Source organism: Mastomys coucha, unplaced genomic scaffold, assembly GCF_008632895.1.
Source record: "Mastomys coucha isolate ucsf_1 unplaced genomic scaffold, UCSF_Mcou_1 pScaffold13, whole genome shotgun sequence".
NCBI classification, from domain to species: Eukaryota; Metazoa; Chordata; class Mammalia; order Rodentia; family Muridae; genus Mastomys; species Mastomys coucha.
In genome coordinates, this window is record NW_022196895.1 from 67,436,292 (window position 1) to 67,463,991 (window position 27,700).

The following is a 27,700-nucleotide window of genomic DNA, read 5'->3' on the forward strand; positions in this document are numbered from 1 at the left end:
ACTCTCTTTTGGAATTATCAAACATTGTTTTGATTTTATAACTTATTTATTTACTTTCTGTATAAATGCTTTGTCTGCCTGCCTAGATCCCAAGGAAACCAGAGAGGATCTTGGATCCAATGAGAGTGGAGTCAGAGAAGATTGTAAGTTGTCTTGTGGGTGAAGGAATTAGATCCAGATCCTCTGGAAGAGCAGGCAGTCCTCTTAACCACTGAGATACCTATCCAGCCTCCAAGATAGTAACTCATTAAAATTGAGAATTTCTAAGCTAACTGCTTTTGTGATCTAGCAAATGTAAATATGCATTAAAAATTGAGTAAAACCAAGTTTCAAAACTCATGTGATTTTCATCTGTAAATGGCAATTTTAGATTATATAAACCTGATTTATGCTGGCTGATTATATCATCCTGATTATATATTAAATCTAATTAGGGCAGATCTCTAGGCTCTTTAGCATTGGCATGGCCTTTTCAAGAACCTCCCATTCACTCCATAGCAAAATTAACATACCATAGTAACTAATATATAAAATCTAACATAAAGCTGAACATATTCAAATCGAAGTCCTGGAAAAACTCTTTCATTTACAAAAAACTGATTTCCAACAGGGGCTGCGAAGGTGGTTATCCCCCCACATGAGCTGGTCATATTTATTTCCAATTGCAATTGGAAAGGTTACATTGAAAGAACAGCTGGTTGTGAAGTTTAATTGTACTCTGCTTTTCTACATTTTGTGCTTTTTTTTCAGGACTGTTAAGTATTTTAAGGCAGATATTTTCTAGGAAAATATCAAAATACAGTAAGCAGGTACAAAATACTTAGAGACTTAGAGTGGGTTCTTATAGTTCTTGGTAAGATTAGACGTTTAAATATACAGTAATTCTAGAAAACAATCTAACAATTAATTTTAAGTTATCAGACGTGAGAAGGCACAGCCTTTGCAGAAAACTACTATTGAAAAACCATTTCAGATTTTCATTGGTGGAAAAACATAGTTTTTCAAGAAGAGAGAAAAATTTGATGAATCAGGAAACATGATTAAAAGTTAATTTGATGGATATTGCATGCTGGTTGCCTTTCCAGGACAAGCTGGTAAGAGAGGCAGCTACCACATCTCCAGATGAAGGCTTCAGATGATGACTTCTAGGCAAAACTAGTATGAGAAGTTCTAATTGGAGCGAAGTGATAACAGAAGCTCATTACAATGGAAGGACGCACGTCACTTCTTCACAATGTGTGGGGTTGTAATTGGGTTGCTGCTTTGTTTGATAGCACACCACTAGTGACTAAAACCTATTCTACAAAATTAAGAGAAAAAAATGTGGTATCACTAATGATACTCAAAGAAAACTCAAAACACAGCCACATTCTTCTTAAACTGTTTGTCTAGGGGTTCAGTTTTAATCAACTATGATAGCCCTTGGATAGCCAAAACAAGAAGTTCATGAGTTCAATCCAAATAAAACTCTGATATTACCTTCTTAAACAATCAACTATGACAAAAGTTTGCTCACAAGAATTGATTTTCAAAGGAAATTTTTGAGAAGTTGTGAAGAACTTTAGCCATTTCAAATAGAAATAGTGATGAGTTCACATTGAATCTAGGAAAACTGCCAGAGAAATAGTGTCAGGGAGCAAACCCCTGAGTCCTAAATCCTGAAGTAAGATCCTTTCTGCTTTTTAATAGTCATGGGGACAACACACACATATGTCGATCATAACTTTTATCAGGGTTCCATTATTATATAATGTTTATAGGAAATCACGCAGAAAATAAGCATTCAACGTAATTGAGTAGCTAGTGACACTGCTATCAAAAGAGTTTCTCACAAATTTTCAGATTTCTCTTACTTTGACACAGAATTAGAAAAAAAAATGTATTTTCTCTTCCTAATTCCAAGACTGTTAGAAAAATGTGGCATATGATGGGAAACTGAAGTGGACCAGAATATGTTAGAAAAATGTGAATAGATGTGGCATATGATGGGAAACTGAAGTGGTCCAGAATATAGTCATAATCCTCATCAGGATTATGCTAATAACACCTAGCCAAGAGATGACCTCATCAAATGGCAAAGATTTTTATCCAAATAATAATTAATTGAGACTTTTCATCTACTTGTATATGTCCACAAAGAGTGACTTTCATGGTTTTATTTCCAGAACAGGCAGAGGTGAAGTTATTGCTACAGGAAGCATATTTCCTGGCCTTTGCTGGCTTCACACTGATTTGAGACTCATATATACTTCAGGATTATATTTCTGCACACAAAAATCCCAGCACTCTATAAATAGATCAGTACCAGAGAACCAGGTGTCTTCAGCTTATGCACAACCCAGAGTGTTTCCCATGGTGATAATGTAACAAAGTCCCAGCAGCCTTTCTTGAAGTAGGCTTGTGCTGTGGTCAGTGCAGGAGGAATCGATATCTGATATTTGTAGTTTTAATAGAGCTATAAAAGACATGTATAGATTGCTTTTATAAAAGAACCCTGCTGCCATTTGTTAGGAGAGAAAGAAACAGCAATCTTTTCCAGACAGCTAAGTGAACAAATTTTTCTACATAACAAAAAAGATCCTACCTTAGAAGAAACGATCTCTTTAGGGATGAAATTTATGCTTTATCTATTTCTGGCCTTTAAATGCTAAGAAATGGCTTTGGATAAACTGTCTGTGTAGGGAGGGACTATAACTTAAGGAAAACATTTGAACTCTATTCTCTTAAGAAATTATATGCCCTGATACAGCAAGTGCCAGAAGGTCCCATTCAATTCATATTTGATAACAAAGGCTATCAGAAATATGTATAACTTCAAGAAGTCACGGACCACAGGTCCAAATCTGTAAACTTCACTCAGACTGTGTGGACAAGATCAAGATTTTTAAAGTCTTTGGACTTGAATTACCTTATTTTAAAAGATAGGGCTCATATAAGTCCTACTTGCTATAAAGACATATATTAACTTATGCATGATTCATAACAAAAATACAATTGTTTTTAAATATTAACTGAATTTTAAATATTAACTTATTATAGTGTGTCAAGAACTATGATAATTGGTGGGGATCACAATACATTTTTTTTTCCCATAGGAGGCAAGGAGGCAAGAGGAACCATGAATAATTAAGAGCAAGAGAGTCTAAAGTGGGAAGGAATGCTAAAAGTGCCAAGGGGTGAAGCAGTCCCTAAAAGCGATCTCTTTGCCATCTTTAAGACTCACAAAGGAAGTGATGGATTTTGGCATTCTGTGATCAATCTACAACATGGAATAAATTTAAAGGGACAACTGTGGGTATTGGAAGCACAGTTGATAAATGTTCTGGAATTCTAAAGGAAGAGAAAGCAAGCCCCACCCAGAATGATGTTTATGGTAATGAAGAGACAGAGATTTGGAGGCATCATTAAGAACTTAAGTTGATAGGCCAGGGAAGGCTAGGGAGATTTCAACCACAACACCTTCAGGACTGTCCCTCATAGCTAGTAACTTGAGTCATGTTCTCTGAGATGAGATACACTGCAACACACAGAACTGGGCCAGTGTGTTTGTGCATGTGTGTGTGTGTGTGTGTGTGTGTGTGTGTGAAAGCTATGTAGGGTGGGTGAGTGACTACTAGAGCTTCTGACCCTTACTAAGTACCCATTGCTGTATCATATACTTGGGGATGGGGGGGGCTTCTATCCTAATTATACTCCTAAGCTAGACCTCCTCTTCATCTTTTTTTCTTGATAATTTCTCCTGTTCCCATTTAGTTAATTTCTAACCCTGTGTCTGTGAATGGACCTACAAAAGATGCTTAAGCATCTATTTTTCTCCTCTGTTTTTTTATTCCTTTTTTCCATATGCAGTCATTGCTTTTCAGAAACATCAGCTGGTCATTTCTGCTGGTGATTCTCTGCCTAAGTTAGATCCTATAAACTTAAACTTTGATCATTTTTAAGGCATTCAAATTAACTGTCCTAAATGATAGATGAGACTGTCCTATGGTACTTTTCCCATCAGAACACTGGCTGTGTATGTTGAAAGGTTTCTCTTCCTCACTTCCTTGATGCTTGGAAATGGAAAGGGAGATTCAAGATCATTCCTAGAAGCAGCCACAATAAACATTCCTGTTACAATAGACCTGGACAGATATCTGACCTTGAAGATCCTGAAATTAATATTCACTCTGTGATTCCAATGACATTTATCTCCGAGAAGCACCTTTACTGGCCTTACACATACATGCTTCCCAGAGAAAGGCTGATAATCACAAAGGGCCGAAAACCTGGCTGTCCCATATCACCAGGAAGCATCTAAAAGGCTCTTGGTCCGTTGACTGAACAGCCCTGAGGATTAAGTTTATTTTATTTTCAGTATTCAAAAGATAAGAAGTTTATTAACCACTTGGAAGATTCAAGCTTGTTCAGAGATAGCAGCAGCAGGACAGACGTGGGCAGTAAATCAGAGGTTGAAGATTTTACACTGTTACACTAGACTCCTGGGCTACATCCAAACAGCTCTCTTTCCCTAGGCCATTGCCTTGGTGTATATACCCAAGATATATTTAAAAAAAAATGACTGACATCAAGTGAAGGAGGTGACTTTAATTTGCACTCAAAGAACACTAATTTTCATCTTGAATGAACAGGGATGTTCTGGTGATGTATGAGTTTATCAGTTATTATGTGGTGTGTGTGTTGGGGGGTCAGGGATAGGTTCAAACTTTAGATTGCAACAACTTTGAAATTCAGTTTAATGTAAGACTTCTCCTTAGTCTGAATTAGCCACAATACCTACATGTAAGCCATCTTCATGTAAAAGAAACATGTGGTGCATAAGTGCTCATAGGTAGTAAACCATCCAGCAAGTTTGTTGAAAAGATCTGACAGGAGTGAAATTTATTGTAATATTACATATTTCACGCAGATAGAATATATAGGCTCAACTATTGATAACAAAAATTTAATTGCATATTTTATACCTTTTCACTGCATTATATCTGTTTTATAATTATGACAACCCTTAATTGAGGAAAGCCAACATCCGATTGGTCAGTAGCCACTGTGATCAGAGGCCATCATTATGAAAACGCAATGATAATATAGTCAACTCTAGTAGAGCAAGTAGGAACCTTTCCAATAAGAATGGAGGAAATGATTAAATATTGCCAAAGAGGTAGGCAAAAAATTATTATAACAGCAATGAAGACATAAAGCAATACATATCCCAGGTTAATAAGCTAATTAAACTGTTGAATTTAATACCCAAACTACAAATGATTTGTCAAAAGGATTATGTTGTTATTTTACTTAAGTATTATGTTTTGTCATGCATCAAACTACTGGAAGTAAAAAAAAAATGCATTTTGAGCAATCCTAAGCATTTTTTTTAAAGACAAATTGATTAAACCCCTGTGAAAAATGAAGTAATGATTTTATTTCACTGCAAAATACTAGTGAAACTTAGCTAAATGAAGACCTTTGGGTTAAGATTAACAAATATGTGTTCAATATGTTCCTCTAACATAGGAATTAGCATATCTCATCCAAGCTTTTATATTCTCCATCATGTCAAGCTTTTACAAATATGCTATAGTTATAGAAAGGATTTCTGTACCAACTTTTCACAATGGTGAATTGTTGATAATTTTGTAACATTAAAGAGGCATTTTTAAAGTGAAGTTACTTTTTGATTTTCCTTTTCTCCAAAACTGTTTCATTTGCTCTTAGTTTGTATACACACAGCTCCTTGGTATGAATATTATGGTAGACTCAAACCCAAGCTTGACTTCCATTAGCTTACTCATATTTAATTCTGTCAAAGTAGTCCAAGACTTGGTTTGAGTTAGAATTCTGGTGCAGGGATTGTTTTCCAAGTATGGAGAAACTACCTTGGTTAAATTAAAAAGATATTAAGATAATGACAGGTGAATGTTGGGTAGGATCATAGGTTTTGAAATTGTGAAGCTCAGATGTGGGCACAGATATATGCAAAGAAACATTGGTGGGAAGATTTTATATGTTTATTTGAAAAACTAAAACTAATCTAAATTATTAAAGCCATCATATTAATTTATTGAAAAGAAACATAATGTGCTTATTCCTTGATCAATTGCATTCAGTCTTTCTAACAATTTTTGTAGGCTGGCATAATGAGTTGCAAAGTTCTCGCCAGATCCATTTGGTCTTGGAATTGTAGAACATGCCCTTCTTTGGAAGATGATCTCAGCAGATACAGTTAGTGTAACTGATGTGAGCCCTAAATACAACAGGAACACTGCCATTTTCAAAGGACAGGAAGGCACTCAGAGACTTAGAATTGAGAAGAATATGATGGGAAGATACTGGCAGAGCTTTACATGTTGGAGATATTTGCCAAGAAATGCCTTTTCTTGCCAGAATGTACCAGCAACTAAGAATCAGAAAAGTATTTTTTATTCCTCCAGAACCTAGAGAGGAGTGTGGTCCTACTGACACTTGGACTCTACATTTAAAGGCTTACTTACAATGATGACAAATCAAATTTTTTAAGCCACCTAGTATGTGACAGTTTCTTAGTCAGCAGAGGCAGTATGATTCCCCATAAGAATAAACCAATAATCAGAATGAGAAAGACATTTTTTTTTCCAGGATGAAATTTTCTAATTTCATCCATTTGCCTGCAAAATTCACGATGTCCTTGTTTTTAATAGCTAAATAGTATTCCGTTGTGTGTTTTCTTAAGATATATATGATTTCTCATTCTGGAACGTAAGAATTTTGCTTAAAATCTGAACCCCAGCTGCAGGAAGAGGAACTGCAGCTATTTCCAGTCAGCCACTTAAGACAGAAGGTTATGAGTCCAGAATCTAAGCTTAGGCCTCAAGAGCCCGCCAAGCTACTGATCCATCTGTGTTGGACATTAAGCTCTATAGACACAAAGTTTGTCCTTTCTGATGCTCCAGGCTTGGTACCTACAATTTCAAAGCCCTTTGTGGATTTAACGGCATACTTGGTACCGGGTAAACATTTTGGAATCTGGGCACAAAGAATTCAGTTTCTCTTCTACCACCTTGGCCTGACATTTGGAAAGAGCTAAAAGAAAGGGGATGTTGAAAGTCAGTAGCCAAGTATTTCTTTAATTCTGTAGTCTTCCCTTGGCTCTAAACCAGGCTTCTGCTTATATGATTGTAATGCAGTGATAGAACATTGAGTTTCAACCTATAGATCATTGTGATTGGCACCCCATTAAATTTTGCCTCCAGTTTAATGAACACCGGCAAAGTACACATCAGAAGGCAGGAAGGCTCTCATCTAAGACCCCTGTTGGCATTGACCTGACACTTTTGGATTGAATCCTTATAAAATCTTGGCAACTGGAAAACTGGGCTGCAGATCTGAAACCTGCTTTTCCTCAATTCTTTCTCGTATCAGGCACATCAAATTATACCTTATGGGACTGACAGGGAGGTTTGTGAAAATGAGGAGGCTTCCCCGTGTTCACAGCACTGTGCATGTGCAAATGACTGCAATATATTCACAAGGGACACATGCAGGCACAGATATTTTAACATGTTACCACATTAAAAAAACAAAACAAACATTCCTGTGCTCAAAATACTGCCTATGTTTGGACCAATTTAGAAGTTAAATATTGTATTTCTCTGGCCATTAGTTTGGTTGCATGTGGCATTTCATTTGTTTTCCCAGTCAAATTATTTAGTAATTTTTTAAGCTCATAGTCCAAATGAATGCTCAGTACCTGCACATATTAACAGCTAAATCCAACAAGTAAAAAGGATTTGGATTTGTTACTCAGATACCTTCTCTCAAGACAACTTCTGAACTGGCCTTTCCCCTCAGTTTTCAAATTTCAATAATTCATTACTTTCTGAAAACCAAGATGTCTTAGGGTTTCTATTCCTGCACAAAACATCATGACAAAGATGCAAGTTGGAGAGGAAAGGGTTTATTCAGCTTATACTTCTATGTTGCTGTTCATCACCAAAGGAAGTCAGGACTGGAACTCAAGCTAGCCAGGAAGCAGGAACTGATGCAGAGGCCATGGAGGGATGTTCCTTACTGGCTTGCTTCTCCTGGCTTGCTCAGCTTGCTTTCTTATAGAACCCAAGACTGACAGCCCAGGGATGGCACCACCCACAAGGGGTCCTATCCCCTTGATCACTAGTTGAGAAAATGCCTTACAACTCCATCTCATGGAGGCACTTCCCCAACTAAAGCTCCTTTCTCTGTGATAACTCCAGCCTGTGTCAAGTTGACACACAAAACCAACCAGTACACAATACTTATAAGGAATCCTCAATCCTATCTTTCCTCCAATCCCTTACTCAGCAACATGCCTTATTCCTTTCCCTCCAAAAAAAAAAAAAAAAAAAAAAAAAAAAAAAAAAAAAAAAAAACCTTCAGTTTAACCAACTCTCTACTTCCTCCACTTTGGAAACCTAAATGATCTCCAAGATAACATTTAATCTTGAGAGCTATATCAAGCCAGAGCCTCCTGCCCTGGAGGCAAGTTAGAGCCAGATTCCAAGGCTCCCCAACCTCCTCTACCTTGCTCCCTCTTCCCATGGTACAGCCCAGCCTTCTTTAGTTCTCCCCCACGACCCATGATGCTGGAAAACACTATTGGCTACACACGAGATTACCCCTGACCATAACTTTCCAATAACTCTCCCTATTCAACAAGGCATTTAATCAAACAATGCTGTCCCTGAGAGGTTCTCCTTTTCTAACTATTTATATCTTCCTATTTTTGTGTGTTCTGAAGTAGTCTTGTCGTTCCTCATGCTTTAAAAATTTTCTTGTTGTCCCTATCAATGTAGTACAGGCTTTACAAGGAGAAGTACCTCTTGTTAATGAACTGCCAATTACTGGTGCGAAGAAACAGAGTGGAGCTCACGAGGCATATAGAATGATTATTTGCTGATTGAGTGAATGAATGAATGAATGAATGAATGAATGACAGTTAATGTTCTAACTAACTCAGAGAGTAAAAGCAAGGGCTTATGCAGTCTGAAAGACATAGCCGTAATGAGTTTGCTAGTAGAGAACGTTATGCTTAGAACTATTTACTGAATATCTTAAGGGAGAAATAGAAGAGATTTGAACTATCGTAAAGAAGCAGGGAAATATTTCCTGTTAACATGGTCATATGAATACTTGTAATCAAGTGATGGAATAATGGACAATTACAACAATAACAGCACTGAAAACTTGATAGGACACATCTCTCAAGTCATCACAAGTGCCATGTGAAGGGGGACTGCGGCATTCCAATTGGAAAAGCTTTCTTATGTTTCTTATGATATAGCTTCAAGATCAACATCATCTTCATTTTACATTTGAAGGGGTTGACTTATAATGCCAATTATTCATGCAGTTACAGATTAAATGAAAGAGTTAGGGTGAAAGCTTGGCAGGTCTTGACCCATCATGTATAGACATTTTTTCCACTATGTTTCCATTCTGAATCTTTTCTGCTCAGGTTACATATTTTTAAAAGGAGAACGTGCCTGGTCTCTGATATTGGCTGTGGTCTCACAGTATCCCCAGCCCAACTTCCTGATGGTGAGATGATAAAAAAAAATACCCTTGATCATTTACTTCTAGGAACTAATGGCAACAATTTACTTTTCATTTTAACACCTATGGCTATGTGGAGTAATTGTCATCACCTGAAAATCTTTCACTTTCAAACCAGGGCAAATCCCCTGCCTGCAAAATGTTCTGTGATCAGAAACTGTGCCCCTACTTAACTGATTATATCTACTTTTTGCCCCCTGGTAGGAAAGATTGTGCTATAATGCAAAATGTTTCCGTAGAGTAGGATTCACTGTGCCCATTACTATCACTGCCAGACATTAGCCTCCAATATAGACACAGTAAATTTATCAAAGTAATAACATGTGAGAGTTGTAGACTTAATGAACAATCTATTCATCCTTATTGTTTTGGGAGGAAAACATTTACAATCTCCCACTTTTAAGGCCATCAGAATAGAATCTACATTTTAAAGCATCCATAGAGAAGTGATATAAAAGTGAGATTTATTTAATTTTGATTGACTCTCTTATCAGTCCGTCATGTTTTATCTTCCTTTATCCCTCCTTCCTTCCTCCATCCTTTCTGCCCTTCCCCCTTTCCACTTCTTTCTATGACAAAGTTGAGCTAAAGAAACAATCAACAAGCTTTAGAGGAATCCCATGAGTTAGGAGATAATCTTTGTCATTTATACATCTGACAAAGGATTAATATACATTATGTGTATATAATTAAAAAAAAATAGAACATTTCAGACTGTCTCGGAACTTAGGATCCTTTTGCAACTCTCTCTGGGTACTGTGAATAGAGGTGTGATCCACCATGCTAGTCTCATACTCTAAACTATCCCATTAGCAGGAATACTAAAAGCTAGTATGTTTTGTATATAAAGCTACTAAGAAATTATACACTGATTTTGTACTAGTTCTTGAAATACTAACTTTATACTGACAGGAAGAGATACAACCCATCACCAAGTATGAGAAAAATTTATTTTACAAGTATATTGTCAACACAAATGTACTACTAATTTCTTTGATTTTTCTACTTTTTTAGGTCATTGTTTCATTTCCAAGGCTCATGTTCAGACCCTAAAGACAACATTATTATGAAGTGCAGCATTTGAACACAAAATATTGGCTCATCCATCATCAAGAGATTAGTGCCTTTTATAAGACCTGAAATGAACCAGCTCACTGACAACCCTTCCCCCATAGCTCTGCTCTTCTTTCAGTCCTACACTGTCAGGAAAATTTGTGTGACTAAGAAATGAATCACATTTTATTATAATTAAATGTCCATTGACATATAGTGCAGAGGGTTACCCGATTCCATAATGTTGTGTCACTAGAATGTTTGGCTATAGGCCTTGCCTGCTATAATTCTAATACTTGAAAATATATTTTACATTGAGAGACTGTTTAACTTATTATCAAGTCTCTTAGCTGCCAAAAGAGACCAGTTAGCCATTCTTATCTACATTTTTGCTCTTACTGTCTGTCTAGACTTGTGTCTGGACCACCAACAACTGGCTACTCATCAACTCTGCCCCCATAATTATTTCAGATATTTATTCAACTCACTTTGCACTTCAGTTGTGTTGTAATCAAGATGGTGATTGTTAGAATCCAGATCAAGTCATTAAAGAAATTATCTGGACACAACTACAATAAAGATGAAAAAACATGAAGAAACATAATTTGTATTTCTCATTTCCATCATACACAGAGTACAAATCTTATTCCATTTGTATCTTGTAATGAATAAAATATTTATAATGTTACAAAGTAGTAGCTCATTTATGATATAATATATTATTTTCAAATCATAAGACTTAACTTTATTTAGGGCCACAAAGATTTATACTAGGCAAAGTTAGAGGATTAGGCAGTGAGATATTTTGAAATTTAAGGACTGATCAATGTGTATAAAATGACTGTCACATAGTAATCAAACTATTCCAAAATCATAGCTCTCAAACTAGCCTTACTTGGTGGAGTGATTACAGGTGTGAGCATATCACTTCTTTTATAGCCTGAATAGTTGATATTATGTTCTTAATTAATTCCCATCTCCATGAGATTAGGAAATTTCTAGCTATTGCATGACTAGTAGATAGCAGACAAGACCTAGAAACTCTATCATTAAATTTTACCTTCTCAGCCTGTGAAAATTGGAAATAGGTAATACTTAACTTGATAGACTTCAGAAAAGCTAAGTCATAACAATTATGGAATAGCCTCTGGGAGCACATAGTGACACACGCTTTTCTGAACATAACTGCCATATAAGCAGAACCCTGACATAACAAAAAATAATTAAAGGAAGAAAATATAACAAGTTATACATTTATGTTATGTATTTGTAAATTAATCAACTTGAGAGGTTGCTTTCACTATCTTCTTGTGTAAAGAATATAGTAGACTTAAGAACATTTCTTACAATTCTTAACTACAAAAGAATTTTGCAGAAAATTGTGCAGTGCTCAAGCAAACAGGTTTTGTATTGTTACTCAGGCCCTCGAGCCTATATGTGGTCCATTTTAACATCCTTTATGATTAAGCTGCTTTAATAGCATTTTTTGGGACCCCACATAATACAAAAATTCGCCACATGTGGTATGAAAAGATTAGACATGTCTTAGGCAGGCAGGGACTTAAATCCTGCCTGATAATACTGTGGAGAAATTACACACCACAAAAGCAAGGGAGAAAGGGCAAAGGTTTAGCAAAAGGGAGATATAATCAGAGGACACAAGCCTTCATAAAAATCAAGCTTTTCTATTCCTGGCTATTATTTTATAAACTGAATCTCAGACTGTTGATCTTTCTAAATGATTACAGCAGAATGCATGTACTTGTAGAAACAGTTGTTGATGATTTATATTTCACACAAATTTTCCCCAGGCTTTATTCCTTGAAAATACAATTTTCCTAATGGAACTGATTACTCAAATAAAATGAAAGTCTGGACATTAAGTTTGCATAAAGGTGGTGCAATGAGGTACAATTACTACATCACATTTGGGAAAATAGCAGTAAAAGCAGCAGTTAAATGCAAACCCAGATGAGATCTGCTTTCAAAGGATAAACTAGTGTTGATACGGGAAAATACTGACAAAATTTCTCTTCTTGTGCTTGCATCTCTCAAACTGCATAATGAAATTCAACTTTGTGCTTTCTCAAGAAATATAGACAATGATATATACATACGTGTGTGTGTGTGTGTCTGTCTGTGTGTGTGTGTGTGTGTGTATGTATGTATAAAATGAATGGGAGAATATTAGATCTCTTGGGTATGCCATCTTCCTCAACATTTGGTGAGTTATTAAGTAATCTTAGTGATGTTTTTTATATTGCTCAAATGGCATTTAATACAGCATCTATTAGCAATAATAATGCAATTTATTTATCATAATGTCTATAATAAATGTAATAAGTGAGCTGCCGAGTACTCAGTGTAAATGAGCTGAATGATGTAGCTCAGTGCCTGCTTTCTAAAGGATATTCTGAATTCACGTTCTGCTGACATAGGCTGAATTTTTCCTATCTACCCATCTACTCAGGAAAAGACAAATAAGCCAATGGTAACTGTCAGAAAACAGAGTCAAATCTCAGTGCAATACAAAAGTGATCTTTAATTCATACTATGAGAGAAAAGAGGCTATTTTAAATGAAATGCTATGAATAAAGATCAAAACTAAAGAAAATCCTGAGGTCATTATTGCTCTTAATGAAAAGTTATTCAAGGCTGAAATCTTTCTTTCTAAAGCAGAAGGAATCTCCATTTTCATTCTTTTGAGAAAAAAAAAAAGATTTCTTTAAACGTTATCGTATCAACTATCAGTTACATTCAGTTGGACAATTTATATTATTCAATTGCTTCCTCATAAATGTTTATAGGAGTCAGTGTCTGGTTTATTTATTTGTTTGTTGTTGCTGTTGCAGTACCAGTTGGAATCCATGTATTTGGGAATACTGAGTTAGTTCTCAAACACTAAACTTTGGGCCAACTCCATTCTATTTTTTTTTTTTTGAATGGTCAGCACTGACTGATATTGAAGTGACAGTGACAGTGCTCTTGTTATACAGCATTGATCTTAGGAGGTGAGTGTATAATGATTAAGCATTAAAAAATGAACTAATACATAGTGATCTCTGTGAACATGCTCAAGATCAGACATAGAGCTCTGTGTATGTTCCACTTGAGCACTTCCTGTAGGACCTCTTATTGGACAGGTTTGACTATTAGATGTGCATGGTCTTTACTTCCTCCAACTTCGATGAGCACTGTTAATAAGATGCATACATGTTCCTTCCTTTAAGTAGTCTGCATGCTTTAAGGAGTCTGGAATAGTATTAGGGACACAGTATCTATTCACAAAGTATGATAGGACATTTTAAGACACTCTGTCTTCCACAGGTAAGAATGTTTGTGGACACACATAGTTTTATAGGTTAATTTAACATAATAATCTCATTCAAATGACAGACCAAGTATCACAAGTAAGTGCTCCTATTAGCAGCTGTCATCAAATGTGTTTTGGTTCCATGATTTCAAACCATTAGTATTTATACAAAGCATAAGATAAAAGAAAACAACAACAAACCAAAATAAAAACAAAAACCAAGGAACCCATCTGACCTTTAAAGGAGGAAGCTTCAAAATAATTTTATTGAGAAAAGAAAAACCATGGTGTCCCTGGTGAGAAAGCCAGGCAGACTAAACCCAGGATTATCAGAAATACAAAGTAATCATGAGCTGTTATTCCTGAATACTATGTGAAAATAATTCTAGAAAGTATTAAGATTAGATATGAATATTTCACATATTGCATAGAAATTTCATATTTTAAAAGAAAACAGTCATGTTTAGATTTTAATATTAGAATAATTTATTAGCACCTTCTATTTATAATTTTAAGGGTTTTATACTTAGTATGCTTAAAATGAAGTGTGTTGCATATGTACACAAAGTAGGACACAAATAAGTATTAAATCCACTTTTTAAAATTTGCATTAAATATAGTTGACCACGTTTTATCATGGTTTGGTTGGGTAAACTTATTTTATTTTCCTATGCTTATTCTGGAATATCCAAAAAGTAACTTCAAACTATTGTTCATTCTATACTTGAACTCATAACCATTCTCCTGCCTCAGTTCTTCCCAAGTGTTGGAATCATACACAGAAGCTGCTAACACAGCTATAAACGGTTTTCAATTTATGTAATGCAATGTGTAGATATAGTAGATAATTGAGGCATAGTTAGCATAATGTTTATGCCTGATTTGTGTTTTTACTTCATTTTATTGCTCAAAAGAGCTAAATATTCAAAAGCATTCACTTCTATATGTGTGAACTGTGGTGGGATGGCTTGAATGACACTGACCCCTTCAAGCTGATAGTTTTGAGTGCTTGGTAGCCAACTAGTGAAGGATGAAGACATGTGGTCATGGTTGTGTTAGATATGAGGCTTTCTAGGATGATATATGGCCTGTTGAAGAAGATAGGTCATTGGTTATGGGCTTGTAGGTTTTAAATGTCCGGGTCAGGTACATTGTCTTCCTCTCTGCCTGATGTATATGATATATATGATCATACACACACACACACGCACACACACGTATATATATATATATATATATATATATATGATATATAATACATATACCACAGCACAAGCGTGGATGGAGGTCAGTTCTTTCTTACCACCAGGGATGGAACTCAGATTATCAGACTTGATATTAGTGCCTTTAGCTGCTAAACCATCACCTTGGCCCTTCGTCCAGTTATCTAAATCAATGAAACAACACAACATTCTCTGGAAGAAAATTCTGAGAGCAATTGAAGCTCTACATGTGCATGGTAGGAGAGGATGCTTGGCCTCTTGTTTAACTTGGCTCTATGGAGATAATGGCTGCAGTTGTCCTTAATTAGTCTAAAGATTTCGATAAAAGCCAAGCATTTATACTCTTGATCCTAAAAGTTACCTACCAGATTCAGGATCCTCTGGGCCCTACTAACTGTTGAAAATGTATATATGGAAATGCTTTTGAAGTTACTCTCCGGAATATGCTTTTTCATAAGGCATTTATAAGGCACTATTAAGGCTTAGCCATTTCTCCTTTCAGGGATGATTATCTGATATTGTCTCTGTAATCACGGCAGCAAGAAGAAAGATTATGGATCTGTCCAAGAGTCAATCATCCACCAGGACTCTGGTGTCTTAACCTACTCTCTCTGGTCTTCACCACAGTGATATCAAAGACCCTAGGTAGTGAGGCATTTCAATGACTGATTTTGATTTCTTTTAAAGAAAGCATTGTTTTTTCTGTGTAGCTCTGGCTGTCCTGAAACTCAATCTGTAGTCTGGGGTGCTGTCCTACTCAGAGATATGCCTAACTGTGTCTCCCAAGTGCTATGATTAAAGGAATGCACCACCAGCACCACCTATAAAACATTGAGTTTTTTTGTTTTGTTTTTGTTTGTTTTTTGTGTTTTTTTGTATTTACATCTATTGAGGTGTTTCTAATATGCATGTCATCTTTAAAAATATGTCAAATTATATTTAAGTGAAACAGATATTTTCAAAGAGAACATAAACCGATAGGAGCACAAAATCATAGACCTAGTATTATTAATTAGAAAGGAGGAGCTGAAATCCAGTATATGATGAAATGTGCCTTCTTACAAGTACGCATTCAGTGAACTTAACTTTTAGATTATAATGCTTTCATTGAATATAAGCTGACAAACTGTTCACCAGTGATTTGTCCCCCAAAACATGGGGGTAATGGACAACCAAAAGTTTCTTACTCATTTAATTTGTTCCCTAAGATATATGGAAAATGTGTAAGAAAAGCTTAACCAAGCAGAGGAATGTTTTACTCTGAGACTAACAAAATACCAATCATCAAATTTTAAGTTGTTTGAGGAGTGTCCAGCTCCTTTGCTTTGGGATCATATATTTGAATATGGTGATTAGATTTTGAGGATGGTGTAGTAAATTTCCCATATCCCCAGTGTTTGTGTTTGGCTTCAGGTAGCTTCTTGGGCATAGTTAGTACAGGTTTAAGTTTTGTAGTAGTTTCCTGAGATCCAAATTTCCGTGCTATTAGTTTTTTTTTTCTTTAATAAATTAAAAAAAATATATGAAAAAGAATGTAAGAGGATGCTAACAGAATGGTATCAACATGATAACATGCTTCAGAGAAGAGAAGCATGGGAATTACTGGGGTAAACTTTGCCTTCCCCATTGATAATTTCCTATTATGGTTTGGTTAAGGTCAGTGTCTCTTTAAAAATTCTAGTTCACTTTCAAAAGTGCTTAAGTTAAATGTGTTGCTACAAACATTTTCCTTCCCTTTTGTCCCTTCAAGGATGCAAGGATGTTGTAGAGAGTGAATATAAATGCTTTAAAAATTGCCCTTCCATTTTCATACTCACACTCAGGCTGAGTAGCCACCTTGATGGGTTGAGAACTCTCCCCTGGTCCCCACTCATTGTAGGCAACAACTCTGAAGGTATACATGGCTTCCGGTTTCAAGTTTCCCACAGTAAGCTGAAGGGACCCAGGCTGGGTTGTATTCAAAGCTCGCTCCCTAGGAAATCAAGGTGAAGAGAAATATTATTTTAAGATGAAAGCATTAGTCCAAACTTTGTTTGGTATACAGGGGTAATGAGGAACCAAAAGGTTGCTAACTCATTTCATGTTGGCACTGGGATAAAATTCAGGCATTCCAAGGTTGACTATGAAAATTAAGTGAATGGAAAGGATGAGAAGACATTGCAAAGTCTGAGAGACTTTAAGTCACCATCATTCTCATGACAACTAGCAAATTAAAGTCTTATTTGTGACATTTTAAATTTTAGTTTTCAAAACTCATGAAAAGCAAAGAGCTAATGAATTAAGAAGAAGCATATACAATCAGGACAGGTAGATAAGTTTTACAAAAGCCAGCTAAAGAGATAAGTCAAGTTTTAAATCATTCTGCAATTTGGTCTTTATTAGGACTGTGTACAAATTCATTCATGCAAATTTTTTTGTTGTAGAGCAAAGTGCAGGTGAGAAGTATTTCTGTGTATATATCAAATTCTGTCTCCTATGGTTTCTTAAGTTCAGTTACAGGAAGAATGGTCATTTATTTCTTCGTAGAGAAAAAGATGATAATACACACACGTCTCCTTGCCTTGTTCTTCAAACTACAACTACATGTGTTCAACTGTCTACCAACAAAGATATTTCTCCTGCTGGAGAAAAAAAAATGAATCTGCAGACAGAGATAGGATTTGTATCACACAGTAAGAGATGAGAAACTCTGTGGCTGGTGACACTGACATTCAGCAAGGAGAACTAGTAAGATATTTTTAAAGTATGACTCTAAACCTTCACATGCTCACTGACCCTTAGTACATAATTGAATACAAATTTCAAAAGAGATTCTAAAACTATTGAATTGTTTCAAACATTTTATTGCTAGACAATGTTTTTATAACGTCTCATGGGGATTTTGTGTAAGTGTTAATTTTGTCACTGAGCTTTATCTTATTTTTGGAGACATTTAAACTGATACCTATTTTTGTCTAACAACAATTAGATTTTTCAGATGTTTTCTTAAGGGAACACTTCCAACTTCATTGGGCACCACAGAACTAAAATTCAAAATCATAGTGCTATTTTGCTGGTCACAGTGGCTATTTTCAAAAGGACCAAAATAATATTGAGTGAATAGTACCAGAACTAAGATTCTTGTAGTCATTTGAGAAACATTATTCACAGACTTACCATATAATTTAACTCTTGTATTTACAAGAATATTGTCAAAATAAATGCTGCCAATTCTCAATTGGCGTCTACACTCCCATGTATGTTGCTATGCTCTTCTCAATAGCAAAGATTTGACAAACCTAGATACCCATCATGGGTGAATGGTTAATCATGAGGTATACATACACAATAGACAATATCCAGCCATAAAGGGGATTATAGCCGGTAATCAGGAAAGTGGTTAGAAGTGTTTATCTTCAGTAAAATAAGCCAGCTATAAAGAAGTAAATAACATATGTTCTTATATGTGGAGTCTAAAATAAAAAGAATCAAATTTTATCTGACTACAAAATAATAGAAGTTAAGGAAAATGGAGGCAAGAGAATTAGAGGGAAATTGGTTAAAGGTTATCAAAATATTACAGAGGACTAATTAAACTCTAATGTTTTGCAGCACACCATGATGACTACAGTCTATAATAAACTACAATATATAATACAAACAACCAAGAAGTGCTCAAAGCCTTAGTGGCCCTTAGTTTTATTTGTCAATTTATCAGAAACCTCACCCAGAAGAATGATTTGAATGGGTTTTTCCTACGTTCGTATCTGTAAGATATCTTACTTGATGATTGATGGAAAAATGGTCCAACCTACTGTGATGGCACAGCCCTAGGCAGATGCGTTTGAGCAGCACAAGAAACATAGCTGATCATGAGAGAGTGACCTAGAAAACAAGAAGGTCAGGAGAGTTTCTCCTTTGTTTCTGCTTTATTCCTGTTTAACTTTTGTCAAGGAAACCTGGCCCAGGAGTAGATGAATTAAAGTCTTTTCTCCTAAAGTTGCGTTTGATGGTCGTGTTTATCACAGCAATAGACAGCAAATTAGCTCAACCTTTCTACACAATATAATGATAAAGAGAGAGAAGTATTTCATCTCATCATTTGATTAGTATACTTTGTACTTATGTACTAAAATATCACACTATACCTCATAAATATGCATACTTATAATGTATTAATTAAAAATGATAAGATAGGTTTAAGGAGATAAAAATGCCAACAGCCCCAATTTGATTATTACACATTTTACATATGCATCAAATTATTATAGGTACTACAGATGTATGTTTAAAATAAAAATAATCAATGCCGAAAAGAAAATGAAGTCTCTTAATCAGATTCCATCTCCTACATTCATCTTGCTAAGTTGAAGCACATGAATGTGCCTACTTTTTAATTCCTTTCTTGACTTTGAAGAATTTGTTACTTGATATTTTGTGAGTCTTTTGGTACAGGCAGAAAGCCTCAGAAACCTTCATTGAGTGCTCTCCTAACAACTGAAAATGTAATACCTTCATCTCCACAAGGGTCAGGTGCATGCTAGAGCAGCAGTAGACACTCTAAGACAAGCCTTCATCATTTCAATTGTCTCTACTCAGAGGTGGGATGTAGTGCTCATCTGGCTGAAGTTAGAGGATGGAGTAGCCTGTGGCTTCTAGAATCTGTCTACCACAGAATCATTCATACATAGAAACTCCAGAGAATGAGGAATGAAACCAGAATCTTCTTACTGGAATGCAAGAGCAGGCAACTTCCCCTTTCTATTACCAGGCAGTGACAAAGAGTTAATTAATGGGAACATTTATTTCTTGCATGGGCAAAATTGCCTCAGGTTACTATTTTAATATTTTGTGGCAAGGTGGCAAGTTGGTGCTCCAAAAGCACCAAGTTTGGCAAAGGAATGATAACCCTGCTGCTTTGCAACAATGTCACTATAACTCATGGTTTTAAAGTCTTTTTGGAAAACCCTTATTTACTTTGTTTTTAATTTAAGTTGGAGGTTTTGTCTAACTAGGTTGACCAACCCAGCACTAGCACTGCAATTCCCCTGCCTAGGCTTCTTGGTGATTGAGATTTCAGATGTGCATCCCATGACCAGCTAGCCCTGTGTTAGTGTTTAAACAATCATTAAAGTAAAATGGCAAAGCTGGGAATTCTGAGGGAAGATAATTAAGAAGGCTTGAGAGAGCTGAGATAACCAGTAAAGTGAAGGATGAGGCTCTCTCTGGGAAAAAGAAAGCTAGCTTTAACTGGCTCCCAAACAGCCCCTTCCATAGACACTCTTGTCTCCCCACCTTACCCCAGTAAACATCTCAGCTTTACATGGGGTTAGAACTTTACCCATATCCTTGCCTGTAATGAATCTATTGGTAGAAGAACGAACTTTGAGTTAGTATGTATTCCAAGAAAGCCTTATTTCAGGAAAGGAGTAGACTTGTTCCAGGAGAAGAGACGCTACACCAAGTCTCTTGTTTGTTTGCTTTTTGTTTTGTTGTTGTTTTGTTTGTTTGTTTGTTTTACAAGACAGGGTTTCTCTGTGTAGCCCTGGCTGTCTTGGAACTCATTCTGTAGACCAGGCTGGCCTCGAACTCAGAAATCCGCCTGCCTCTGCCTCCTAAGTGTTGGGATTAAAGGCGTGCGCCACACTGCCAGGCCTACATCAAGTCTTATGATCCTAGACACAACAGAAAGGTTTTATAGCCTTGCCTTCAGAGTGGTCCACTCATCTGAGGAAAAAAAAAATCTCTTACTCTGGCTGTGGTGTGAATTCTCCCTCTGGCTCCTAACAATGAAGACTACTCGCTGCATTGAGAGTGCTGCTGAGGTTGAGGGATGAGGAAACAGGAAACGACTTCTCCCAGGAACAAGTATTAAGTCTTAAACACAGTTGCATTTTGAGGCACAAAGCAAACAAAATTCCGTCTTTAGGAAATTCTCACGGAAACTTTTCTCTGCTTAGGTTACTATGATTATAGATCCTTATGTCGCAAAATAGATTCTAATGTACTTGGTGCTTGCAATAACAAGGCTAGTTTCTCGTCTTTGACATTGACCTTCCGTTATTGCTCCTTTCCGTTTCATCCTCTTTTTCATGAATGTAATCTGTCAGTTCATGACCATGGTCTTGTGTACTGCCCTCATTTTGTAGCTGACACAAACTCCTGTCCCTGGGACAATCTAGAGCCTCTGTAATGTGGTCCAGCCTTTTCATGCTACTCTGTGAAAAGCCTACTTGTTGCTTGAATGCAGCATCTCACTCTTTCTCCTCGTGTTTTGAGCATTTGATGGGCAGGCAGCCATCTTCTTCCAACTCATATTTCCTTTTGGATTTGGCGAGATCTTGTTTTGAGTGAGATTTAATTAGGACCCGATTGAAATGTAATGTCCTAACTGAGTCTTGACCATTTTGTCTCCTAGTTTTAACAACATTAATCAGTGTCTCTCCATATTGTCATTTCATGTGGTTTATGCATTCAATATAGCATCTATAACATACAATATAAAGAATATTAGTGTCCAAGACTATCCCATTGGTGTAGCCATCGATTATTTTGAGTAGAAGCCACATTGCATCCTCGCACTATGTACAATTGCCACTTATAATATCTTAGGGTAGCAAACAGCTTGGCCACTAAGATCCATAATTTGTAACTAAGTATATAGATTACTTTGAAAAAAATTAAGTGATTGCATACATAGAATCTCCACAATCCATTATTTTAGAAATTCTAGAAATCTGTATTTAACTTTACCCTAATCATATGTTATCTCACCTTCTTGATGATGGTTGTACTATGTACAAAGTAGAGATTGTGAGCTTCTCAAAGAAATCTTTCCAGTCTAATGTTACTCTTAAGAAGAGAACAAATAATCACTTTTTCAGCTTTTTTGTTTGTTTATTTGTTTTATTTTGTTTTGGCTTGAGTTTTGTCATTATGTTAGCTGAATTCAGATCTTATATTTTACTTCAGAGATAAATGAGACTGAGGATTAAACTTGATTCTGCTTTTACAGATTTATTTGTATTAAAAAATTCTACTATATAAATATATTCTGCCATAGCTAAGTGTATCAGGTGTGAACATTTTGCTCTAATGTTTCAGCCACAAATGCTGTCATGAGGTGCCAAGAACCTAATTAGTTGCTTCCACGAAGAGGAATCACATTAATTCCTTTGTAGGGAAGGAACTGTATTTTAATGAAAAATATTTTTAGCAGCTCCTTGTTCTCCATTTTATTTTCATTTTTGCTCCTCTAGTGAGTATAAGTAGTACAACAAGACTGGCTGGTAGATTACTGTAATACAAACACTGAGGTTAGACGCTGAGACAGGAAGATAATGGGTTCAGGCCAGTAGAGGAGACACTATGAGGTCTTATCAGAAAACTAGACTAGATGTGTAATCAGGACAGTATTTCAAAACTAGAAATTACTGTTTACAGCAATATGACTGCAACTGACAGCAATAGAACTTCCAAATATGGAGCCAGGAAAAACAGGCCAGGAATTTAGAACACTTCCAGGCTTTTGCAGAAGACCCACATTTTTGCAGAAGATCATTCCTAGTACCCACATGGCTATTCACAAATGTCTCTAACTCAAGTTCCAGGAGAGCTAATGTTCTCTTCTGGCACCTGCAAGCACCAGGCACACATGTAGCATATACATACATGCAGACAAACACTCAATTTCATTGTCTTAGGATTTTACTGCTGTGAAGAGATACCATGACCAAGGCAACTCTTATAAGTACAGAATTTAGTTGGGGCTGGCTTACAGGTTCAGACGTTCAGTCCATTATCAAAGCAGGAGCATGGCACAGCCCAGGCAGGTATAATGAGGGAAGAGCTGAGAGCTTTACATTTCCTTCCAAAGGCAAACAGAAGACTGGCTTCTAGGTGGATAGGCTGAGTGCCTTAAAGCCCACACCCACAATGACACAATTCCTCCAATGAGGCCAAGCCTACTCCAACAAGGCCATACCACTTAGTAGGGCCACTTCCTGGCCCAAGAATATACAAGCCATGACACTCATAAAATAAATCCTTCCATAAACTATCTTCTATATTGATATATAGTACATTACCTGGTCCTAACAGCATTGGTTCCTATCTGTTCTGTCTCCACTGACAAACCCTTCCCTTCAGCCAGAATCACTTCTTCAGAGACTTGCTGCATGCCAATTGGGTTCTAGGCGGCTGACCTCTGATCTGTCTTCCTTTTCCCATTCACAGCCGTTCTTGCAGACTAAACTCTAACCCATATCAGAGTTATTTTTAGTAGGAAGATCCTTGAAAGACTTTCAGGGGAACCGTGATTTTTTCTCCTACTAATTCTAATTCAAGGCTGGGTGAACTATTGAGCCCTGTTCAACACGTGATGAGCGAGTGAAGAATGGCTCCTTGACATGTAGCCTTGTGAAGTGTAAGTCTCTGGCAATGACAAGTAATAAAGACTCATATGGTGTCCTGTGAATGTAGACTTACATGGTGTTCTGCTAATACAGACTCATATGGTGTTCTGCTGAAGCAAGACCTGTGGGAGGACAGGTGATGTTTGGAGAGAGTATATAAAGTATTCAACAGACAGTGGCTGTGTGCTTGCCCAGCTAGATTTGAATAACTTTGTTCGTCTGCAGTCTTCATCTTTGCTGATCTTTGCTTCATTGACAGAGGCGTGGCAGAGAACTTCTCCCGGGCTCCCGATGGGTCCTGGTCACTCCTGCTGACCCGTGCCAATTCATTAGAGGCCTGGTGGTTTATGCTAGATCATGCCACTGCTACTGATTCTTGACATTATTAAATTGAATTGCTGGTTTCCTGAAAAACTGAGATTGGAATGGACCCAAGGAACTACTTCTAAACAAGTCTACATCCCATTGTCCTATTTACCATGTCTCTTCTCCCCTTTGGACAGTGGGCTAGAAGGGGGCTGGAAGCACTTGAGAACCCTTATTAAAAGTAGATTTTGAAAAATCTAAGCCTACACTTTTGTAGACAGCCAATTTTAGTTTTCAATATACTTTACTTTCTTTGGAGGAGAAAGAAAGTGATCCCTTTACTCTATGCGCGAAGTAAGAGATGTTTTCCTTTATAAGGTACATATAAAGTACAGTAGGCATTCAGATGAGAGAGTTAGAATACTTTCTTTCATTTCTCTGTCAGTGCCCTAGAAACATACTTTGGTAAAAGTTGACTGCTTTGCTGTTTATACTGAAGTAGAGGCTCTGAGAGAAGGGCTGGCTTCTCCAAGCTTTATGCCTGGGTCACTGTGGTGCTTCGGATTCCGAGGCCTGTCCCTTTTCCATCACAATACACTCCCTTCATGGATAACAAGCTTCCTCAGCTGCGGAGCCCTCAACTCTGAAGAGCAGGGGAAGAATATGTAAACACCATGTTGGAAAATGTAATGCACAGTGAATTCTAAAATGAATCCTCCATGTCAGTCATAAATCCTTGTCTCTAATCCCTGTCAGTGAGCACAGGTTTCTGAGGCAGCACAGAGCCACATAAAACTTCAGGGCTGCACCACGGGAGACCTGGTCCAGGATTTTTCCTATTGCAAAAAAGCAAGTGACCTTGAACATCTCAGGGGTGTCTGGAAGCCTCCCATGCTTCATTTGCAAAATGAAGATACCCACCTTATTCTACCTATCTTACAGGGGCTACTGTGAAGATTAAATTGGATGATGCTTATAGAAGTGTTCTAACTCTCTCATCTGAACGCATACTATACCTTATATGTACCTTACAAAGGAAAACATCTCTTACTTTGTGAATAGAGTGAAGGGATCACCTTGCATTTAAATCCTGGCCCTACAGTTTACTACTAGAAAAGCTGCTTAGTCACTATTTCTCAGTCTTTCTGAACATGCTCTTCTGTAAATGGAAATTATCATAACGATATTATCTGGGGATCAAGTGGAATAATGTTTATGAAAGCGATAAATCCCCCTTCTAAGCAAGTGTCAGGAAATGTCCCTGTATTTCATATATTTTAATTTTTGAACCCACACAATTATTTATGTATGGCACTAGTTAACATGAACAGTTTGATTTTGTTGCCACAGGCAAAGAACTAATGTTTCAGGTACATTTATAAGCTTCACTTAATACTCATCATAATCTTCATATCAAATGTTATTGTCATCCACACAAGGAAACAGAATCATGAATTTTATATGCTTCATCTTGATTGTCAACTTCATTGGATTACGAGACCAGTAGCAAATGAATAAGACAATGTTCTTGGTGTGTCTGCAGATGTTTCCAGAAACAGCATGTAGAACAACAAACTGAAGAGAACTATGGTAGGATTGCTATGGTAGGATTGTCAATGGGCAAAAGTACAAGGTGGAATAAAATCAGGATGTGTTGCAAGCTATGGTCTTCTACTATGAATGTGTCCACAGGGGCTGCCATCACTTGTAGACATCCAACTCCAGTTTCTTCAGACTTTCAATGAGGGCTCATAGTAGATTCTTTATGGAGCTTTGGTATCAGGCTGGGATTAAGCATTTACTACTTCATGTGCTCTTCAATGTGCAAACAACTATTATAAGACTGTTAAGTCTATACTAAGTCAATGTAACACAGACACACACACACACTACATACCACTATTAATTTCATATCTCTAGATATACAGTCTAATAACTACTCATTTACCAAAGGCAGCACAGCTGGTAGAGTTTTGAGAAAGAATACAAAATGTTGACATTCAATACTATAATTCTATAATCTTTACACTTTAAGCTGTGACAAACCCCACAAGAAATCTCCTGGCAGTTAAATGAAAGCCACAGTGTTCTTTATACATAAAGAAAATATGCTAATGTTTTTACGTTATGGCAAATGAATAAGCAGATCACATTATCCATTGGGTTTGAAAAGCTATTAGAGAGAAACAGAGAAAAAAATGTATGTCATAATTTTATAAATATCCAAAGAGCTAACTTCTCTTTTATCTCTTTAATTTAGTACAGAAGCAACCAGGTGAGGATACATGATTTGAACATATCCTTGCATTAAAATCTGGTCCCCTTGAAAGCTACATAACAGAAATGTGGTCTTCTAGCCTTATCTGTGTAATGCTTGTTCATGGACACTACTAATGATCATAGGCACACAAGAGGCTTTGCCTACAATCTAGTGTAAGTGCTAGTAAATGTTTGTTAACATTGTTAGCGCCAACTTCACAGCTCTGGACATAGGAATCCCTGCCTTCCCTGAGCATCAGTCTCTGAATGTTTACATAGAAGAAAGATACATCATGATCTCAATGATCACTTCTAGTTCTAATAATTTTCGGTATAAATGAATACCTGTGATGCAATTTCTTCCGTCTGAAACCTGGATTTACAACTTTTCAATATGTGATGTTCTCTGAATGCTAAGACGAAAGCACCCAGAGGAGCAGGTTAAAACATGCTAAACATGGCACTTACACTATTGATACTATTAACCAGTCAGACCGACTAATGACAACGTTAGCTAGAGTAATTTGTCTGCCAGAGATGTTGTTCATCAGTCACAAATGTTAAATCTTCAATCTTCTAAAACACTATTGTTTTGAGGAGCCAAACAAACCTGCATATGCAAACAACTAGCACAGCTAATCCTTCAGAGACTTATGGCAAGTATTTGCTCTAGTGAGAAGCTAGAACATACAAAATGAGTGGGGATGTTGAAATCAAATTTCAATATCATTTTTCTCAATTATAAAAAGTTTTGTTGAATAGCTGTCAGTGTTTTCACCCCCCACAATTCATTTTATTGGTTAGGAAAAAAATCTATCAGGAATATGACACTTGTCTTTCTGCAAATTTATCTTAGAAAATCCAATTCATAGTTATCTGCTTAGGATAGAGTTTATTTTTTATCCACAATAGAGGAATTTACATGAATATGCCAAAACATAATAGGACAAAATTAGCAAATGCTCTACTACGAATTCATGCATACACACACTCGTACACACATACAAAAGAAAGATGTAAAAGAGAAATTGAGTAATTGATGAGTCATGACTCGGAATCGTGTGTAGATCTTCATATAGTAGTTGACATTTCAGTTATGGATTAAATTTGAATCATAGCTAGTATTGATATGCCTTAGTTATTGTTGTATGTATTAATAACATCCCAGGAATAAAAAACGATAAAATAAACAAACCAACCAACCAACAAACACCTCACAAGAAGCCTCTGTTCCACTGGTAGAAAGAAATTTAAGAAAATAAATACTAATAAGCGTAAAAAAGGCTAGTCAAAGCATTCAGTCGTAGTGATCTTCCCATTCAGTCATAGTGACAGTCCCAGCTTTTTGGAAGAACAAGTTGAGGAAATTATTTGAGCCTAGAAGTTTTTAACTAGCTATGTTAACATAATATCATGTTTTCCTGTGTCCCCCTTTATCTCAGAAACCAAAGCAAAACATAAACAAGCAGACAGACAGGCAGGCAGGCAGGCAGACAGACAAACTGTAATGATTAGAAAAGGTGAGGCTCACAGCCATCCATCGAACTGAGTACAGGGTCCCCAGTGAAGGAGTTGGAGAAAGGACCAAT

General features: G+C 36.5%; 1 protein-coding gene across 2 annotated transcripts in view; it reads right to left on the minus strand.

The window, feature by feature from the left end:
* Dcc (DCC netrin 1 receptor) overlaps positions 1–27,700 on the minus strand; it is a 1,081,061-nt gene that overhangs the window by 298,312 nt on the left and 755,049 nt on the right. For both annotated transcript variants that reach the window (XM_031365997.1, XM_031365996.1), the window contains exon 9: positions 16,971–17,125. In XM_031365997.1, coding sequence (XP_031221857.1) covers positions 16,971–17,125 — 155 coding nt within the window. The remainder of the gene's footprint in view (positions 1–16,970; positions 17,126–27,700) is intronic.